The following is a 7,279-nucleotide window of genomic DNA, read 5'->3' as shown; positions in this document are numbered from 1 at the left end:
AAAAGGGAATAGTCTGTAAATTTCAAATCTACCTTCCACAGCTTTTCCCAATCCTCAAATTCTATATTATGTCCTATATCTTGTGCCCATTTGATCATAACTGATTTGACCTACTCGTCTTTTGTTTCCCATTCTAGCAGAATACCATATGCTTTCTTCAGCAGCTTCACTTCTGCTATAGCCTCCTTTTGAAATCTAGAGATTGTATAGCTAAACCCCTTTTTGTTATCTTCCTTGTACATCTCATATAATTGCCTGTAATGCAGCCAACTCTGAAAATGGTCTTCGATTTCCTCATAATCTTTTAATTTCCATTTTCCTTCTTGATCTCTCAGTAAATCTCTACATGTAGGCCACTTCCCCCTTTTACCAAGTGGTTTGAGTAACGAAGCTTCAATTGGTGATAACCACCAAGGTGCTTTTTGTTCAATTAAATCTTTATACCTCTCCCAGATGATCTCCTGATTATATGATTGTAAAATCCTTTATGTACTTTCCCTTTCTCATACCATAAGTATGCATGCCATCCATATTTGTTATCATGACATTCCAAATCTAATGCTTCTTCCTTTTCCAGTTTTACCCAGTCCCTAATCCAGACCAAACATGCAGCCTCATAATACAATTTGAGATCTGGGAGGGCAAAGCCTCCTCTTTCTTTTGTATCTGTAAGTATCTTATGTTTAATCCTTGGCCTTTTGCCCCCCAGACAAACTTGTAAATATCCTTTTGCCATCTTTTGAGGCAATCATCCTTAACCATTACTGGGACTGTTGGAAAAGAAAAAGCATTTTCGGCAACACATTCATTTTTATTGCTGCAATTCTTCCTAGTAGGGAAAGGTTCATTCTACTCCATATTTCTAAATTCCTTTTTATCTCGGACCATACTTTTTCATAATTGTCTTTATACACATTTGTATTTCTTGCTGTTAACCATATCCCTAAATATTTTACTTTTTATGGATTTCTATCTCAATAAAAAGGTAAAGGTACCCCTGCCCATACGGGCCAGTCTTGCCAGACTCTGGGGTTGTGCGCCCATCTCACTCAAGAGGCCAGGGGCCAGCGCTGTCCGAAGACACTTCCGGGTCACGTGGCCAGTGTGACATCGCTGCTCTGGCAAGCCAGAGCTGCACACGGAAACGCCGTTTACCTTCCCGCTAGAAAGCGGTCCCTATTTATCTACTTGCACCCGAGGGTGCTTTCGAACTGCTAGGTTGGCAGGCGCTGGGACTGAGCAACGGGAGCGCACCCCTCCGCGGGGATTCGAACCGCCGACCTTTCGATCGGCTTTGCACCAAATCATTTTTCTCTTCTTCTTTTAAATTTTTAACTAATAACTTGGTTTTATTTCTATTTAATTTGAATCCTGCCATTTCCCCAAGTTCTTGGATTTTCTCTATTACTCTAGGGAGAGAGTTTTTTGGATCTTCTATGGTAATGACTAGATCATCAGCGAAGGCTTTCAACTTAAATTCATTTTTTCGTTTTTATCCCTTTAATCTCTTTATTCGCTCTTATATTTCTTGCAAGTACTTCCAGAACCAGGATAAATAACGGTGATAGCGGGTACCCTTGCCTAGTTTCTTTTTGTATTTTACATTCATTCGTTATTACCTGATTTACAATTAATTTAATTAAGAGAAAGTATAAAAAGAACTTCAAAGATGAGGAGGCATAAAGAAGAGTAATCAAGAAAAGATAAAAGATGAGAAAAGAAAGTGAAGTAATAGATGCCTGTGGAGAGAGATGTTATAACTGTAATGATCTAGAGTTGCCAAGACTTCTGCTCTGCAGGATTCTGAGCTGGATTTGGTATGTAGGTGTGTGTGTATGGTTTTTTGGGGGAGGGCTGCATCTATAAGTATATCTTGGTGGTGTTGGACAGGAAGAGGCCTCAGGAATTTCAGACACATTGTTCCTGTTTTTGATGAAGAACTGGCTTTGGTGTAAATACTTTGTGGCTTAGCTGGTTTGTGGAATGCACTGCTGTTTTAGATACACATATCCAGGAATGACCTCTAGCACCACCTTTAAAATTAAACTTATTATGGATTTTAAAGTTAGAATAGGTAGCATAAAATAAAAATACCAGCAATGCCAATTCATAGCTAATAACATAGATAACTAATAACACAGAGCTAATAACCCCGCAGATTTGTAATCTTGTGATTAAGAAAAAGGCAGCGCTACAGGCACATTCTTTTCCTTAATATTATAATATATATTCGCTTGCACTGCAGTATACGTTATTCATATATCCAGCAAGGAACTTACAAAATATACAGTAAGAAAGAAAACCAAATTACTAGCGTGTGCCTGCTTTTTAATCACCAACAATAACGTGGAAGCAAAAGTGGTTTGAAATTAAGCTTAAAAAAATAGTTTAGAGGATGTTCTCTAACACCTGGATTTCTTAGAAGGAAATATTCCTTTGATGAGTCTCCATAAAACCCAGGGCGCTTTATTAGGTCATTGCAGAGACTCTCTACTCGCAGGCAATTTAACTCCTTGAACTTTGCTCTGCAATTATTTGGCTGTTTGCAAAGAACCTCCTCGCTTTCCCCGAGCCCTCCATCGAAAGAGGGAATGGGGTGACGAAGGCATGGCAATATATAAATATGGGCATTACTTTTGCCCTGCCCTTGAAGCCGAGTCTAAAGAAAGAGGAGGAAGGAAACGAAAGCAAGGCAACGCAATGCCGCCCGTAAATATTGCGCCTCAGGAGACGGCGGGGCCACATTGACGAACGGAGCACAAAGGCGAGCGCCTCACAGCCTCGCGCTTCCGCTGTGTAGCCGCGAGGAGGAGAGCGGGAGAAGGTGGAGTTGGCGCCGGGACTTGGCTCCGCTCCCACCCAACCCTCGCCCTCGCCTCTTCCCTCCCTCAGCGACTCAGGAGCGTCTGCGCCGTTGAACTCTAGCTGCCCGCGCGCTATAAAGTTAAGGGCCGAGCCGAGGGCGAGCACTCCGCTCGGCTGAGGGGCGGAAGCGGCGAGCTTTTCCCGCTCTTTCCAGCCCTCTTTTTCCAGCCGCCTCCCTTTGGAGCCATGGCGTGCGTGGAAAGATGCCGCTGCTGCACGGGCAGCCGGCGGCAGAGCAGCATCCTCTACAATATCCTGAAAAGCGAGGAGCAGCGGCAGCAGCAGCAGCGGCGGCAGGCGGGAAGCGAGCAGCCGCCTCCTCCTCCACCACCGCCGCCGCTGCCGCCGCCTCCTCCACCGCTTAGTCCGGGCGGGCACGCGGCGTGTCCCGGCTGCTCGTGCGGCTTGCAGAAGCGCGTGGCTCTGCAGAGCCCGCAGGTGGCGTGCAAGGCGGCTTCGGCGGTGCTGGTGAAGACGCTGCGCTTCGTCAAGAACGTGCCCAGCTTCCAGGAGCTGCCCCTGGACGAGCAGCTGGTGCTGGTGCGCAGCTCCTGGGCTCCGCTGCTGGTGCTGGGGCTGGCCCAGGACCGCGTGCACTTCGAGACGGTGGAGACCACCGAGCCCAGCATGCTGCAAAGGATCTTGACCGAGAAGCGGGCCGAAGAGCAGAGGCAGCAGCAGCAGCAGCAGCTCCAGCACCGGCAACGGCGGCAGCCGCAGCACCATTTCCTGCTGCTGCACAAGACCCAGGAGAAGCTGGCGGCGGCGGCGGCGGCCTGTGGCAGCAGTAGCAGCAGCAACAGCAGCAGCAACAGCCCGAAGCTCCCGTCGGCAGAGGAGATCGAAGCCATCCAAAGCTTCCTGGGCAAGTGCTGGAGCCTGGACATTACCACCAAGGAGTACGCCTACCTCAAAGGGACGGTGCTCTTCAATCCGGGTAAGCGCGGGGAATTTGGCGGGAAAGAAGCGCGGGGAGTTGGGGGCGAGATATGGGTCACGGCTAGCTTCTCTTCCCACCATCCGCACTACCATGTTAGCACAGGCACCACCTGTTGGATTTCTTCAGCTGGTTTCCTCCTGCTGCCAAGTAGCTACGAATAGCGCAGAAGCTCTGTTTAAAAAGCCTGGGTTTTTTCTTTGGGGGGGGGGGGATAGGTGTCGTGGTAGTTGGTCCTGCCTTCTTGAGCCTTTACTTCTAAAGCTAAGAAAGTAAATGCCTTGCTTGAACATAACCTCAGAAGGTGAATTAGTGTGATGGCAACTCAAGTTTTGTTTTGCTGAGAATCTGGAAAGTCTGAGAGCAGTGGTCCACAACATTTTTTTTGGCCATACTCCACCTAAGAATCCCCCCCCCCCTCCGGGACATATAAGTCTTACTATTCAAAAAGAACTCCAATTCAAGTGGAGGAATTAACTGTTAATAACTTGTTCTTGAATTGGCTCCCATAAAAATCAAATTGCCCCCCTGCTCCGCGTTGGGAACCGTGGTCTTCAAGGGTTTTCATTGCGCTAGCGACAGGCAGACTTGACAAGAAAGGGGAAAGCGTCAGAACTCTCTTTACCTGTTCTGCTCAGGGAAATTTCCCCTCCCCTAAAATATGGGCTATGTAATATCCTCGGTGAGTAACAAAAGTGCAGTAAAGCATACTAGTAGGTTCGGCTTTTGGGGGAGAGAGAATAAAAACAGTTTCCATGTGCTCTTTTAGTTTCCTGTTGCTTAGCCTGGCAGAACAGCATCCAGTTTTATGTTCAGAAAAACAGACTGTACATGGAGCTCCCCCCCCCCCCCCATAAACCTGTTTAATCCTGGGCTGCAAAGCTAAGAATATCTTCAATTTGTCATCTCTCTCCTTCAGAATTTCTTATAAAACAGGGATTCTGAAAGACCCTTGTGAGCAAAGTTTTTTTTGTGCTCTAGAAACTCCCTGTGCTCTGATCAAGTACTGTGGTGTTTAAGGGTAGATGGTGTTTTATTGTGAATTAAATATATAGATTCACTTAGGGACTGAATGATTGTACTGAATTGTAAGGAAACATGTTCAAGTACCTCATTTTGAAACGTTCTAAAAAGTTATTTTCAGGGGAAATTGCTACTTTGACCATTAAACTAACACATCTAGTGGATACTAATAATTAACATGTAATAATTTATACTAAATAAATAGCAATGTAGAAGAAAGGAGAAATAAAGGAAATTATTGGTAATTATAAAAGGGTCAAATGAATTAAGCACATTTTAAAAATTGTTTAAGAAGTCAGAACCAGAGATGCTGCCTTAAGGCATTAGAAAATATTTACATTACATTCAGAGCTTTTTTATTTGCATTGTAGAACCTTGGAAGTACGGCTGTCTGCAATGCACATTTTAATATGAATGATACTGGCTGTCAACAGATTGTGGGCAAGCCTTCTTTTCTCTCTTGCTCTCTCCCTACCATGCTATCTTTGTCAATTTGCGAACATTTTTATTTCTAAAAGCAGATTGGTGAGTTTTATAACTGATAGGTTTAGACATATTTGTTAGAGAAGTTAATAAATTTTGTAGAAAGTGTCATTTGTTCTTAGTAATGGGTGGGCGTGTCCTCTGTTCCCTGAAATGAGCATGAAAAATTCCATTTTGTAAAAAGAAAAAGAGTTGCACACTTCAAAACACATGCTTCATGTATTGTGTTTATATTCTTATAGTGGTATGATGACTATCAGACTTGTCTTGCTACTAAAAGTTCAGTGAAGTACTTTTTTGTTCTCCGTTAATTCTGATTACTTTCCAGCCATTTTGCACAATGGAGTAAGTCACTTCCAATTGTGTATATTGCAAATAAAAAGGTATTATGAAGAGAGGACTTAATGTTCATGTGTTTTCTTTTTACCCTTCTAGATCTGCCTGGGCTGCAGTGTGTACAGTACATCCAGGGACTGCAGCAAGAAGCACAGCAAGCCCTAAATGAACATGTCAGAATGATTCACAGAGGGGACCAGACTAGATTTGCCAAACTGAATGCGGCTCTGTCTATGCTTGGATCTATTAATGCTAATGTTATTTCCGAACTTTTCTTTAGGCCTATCATTGGAACAGTGAATATGGATGACATGCTGTTGGAGATGCTTTGTGCAAAATTATGAAGCCATGTGTGAATTATAACTACATAATAGAGCAATCCAATATGAAATGTCCCACAACAGAGTAGTGTAAAGTATTGTAAAATAAACTAACTTATTGTTTTTACATAGATAGTATTTTTGTATTCAGTAATAAAATATTATTTGAGTGCTCTTAGCTTTTATTAAATACTCATACCTTGAAAAGTTCCAGCAACATATTTCAGCCCTTAAAAAAAGAAAGAACTGTGTAATCCAATGCATGTTACTTCTAAGTAAGCCCCATTGTGTTCAGTGGAGCCTGCTCTGGGCAAGTATGCATAGGATTTAAGCCACAAAGTGCAACTATACATGTTTACTTGAACTAAGTCCCACTATATAGTCAGTGGAACTTATTCCCAGGTAAGTGTGCATAGGATTTCAGTTTAGTTTCCAAAGCAGAGTGAATATTCTTTGGTATATCTTTAACTGAAACTTAGACAAATCTGTGTATTGTGTTCAAAATAGGAAGTCTCTCTTTTCCGTTATGTCATTCATTGTTATGATCCTATATTCTTGGAACGCATGCAAGACCAAATATGGTGTAATGTTCTATCTTTTCATATTTATCCTGACAAGTTATTTCATAATTTTTTTACTTAAGGGACTTTCGATAGACTTTATTATATCAGGAGAAGTTGGACTCCCAAGAGCAGTGTTTGGATCAGGTCAATGGGTGAAGAAGATTGTTTTCACTACACAAGTTATTTTAAAGACATACTGTTTGCATTTATGTAGACTGGAAAAAAGCCTGATATGTAAGTGTTGGCTGCAAGAGATTCAATACCATGTATGTTTCAAGCTGGAACCAACTCTATCCTGTAAACACAGTAAATTGTAACAAAGTTGTAAGAATTGTAAATTAATGCAAACAATTTATTTTTTTCTTGCATGTTGTCTACATAGGCTGAGTCATTTATCATAAACTTGTGGACAAAAGCATCCTTGAAATCAGTGGCGTTAATCTAAAAGTTGAATCATTGTTGCAAGGATTAGAATATTTATGCACTTCTCTTATTTTGTCTTAAAAACATCACATGCTGTTTCTGTTTGCAAACAAATTTCCTTAATTCTATGTCAGTTTACATGGTGCAGTCATCTTCCAACACAAAACTTGATCATATACCGGTGACTGATGAACCTTTTGCCAGGTTTCCAAACTACATTTGTACTTCCTATAAATACACCAGAGTAAAGTCACTATAAGCTAGATGCAGTAATTAATGGATAGGGAACAAATAATGCATTAAAATTACTGCTATAGTTATGTCACATG

The 7,279-nt window shown here is 42.4% G+C and overlaps 1 protein-coding gene across 1 annotated transcript; it reads left to right on the top strand.

Moving 5' to 3' along the window:
- The first annotated feature begins 2,329 nt into the window (after positions 1–2,329).
- NR0B1 (nuclear receptor subfamily 0 group B member 1) lies at positions 2,330–6,945 on the top strand. The gene is made up of 2 exons (XM_083734540.1): positions 2,330–3,802; positions 5,744–6,945. Exons 1-2 carry the CDS (start codon positions 3,052–3,054, stop codon positions 5,986–5,988), a joined length of 996 nt encoding a protein of 331 aa, XP_083590666.1. The 5' UTR covers positions 2,330–3,051; the 3' UTR covers positions 5,989–6,945.
- Positions 6,946–7,279: the final 334 nt, after the last annotated feature.

Source organism: Podarcis gaigeae, assembly GCF_964106915.1.
Source record: "Podarcis gaigeae genome assembly, chromosome: 4".
NCBI classification, from domain to species: domain Eukaryota; kingdom Metazoa; phylum Chordata; class Lepidosauria; order Squamata; family Lacertidae; genus Podarcis; species Podarcis gaigeae.
This window is presented reverse-complemented; position numbering and strand designations above follow the sequence as displayed.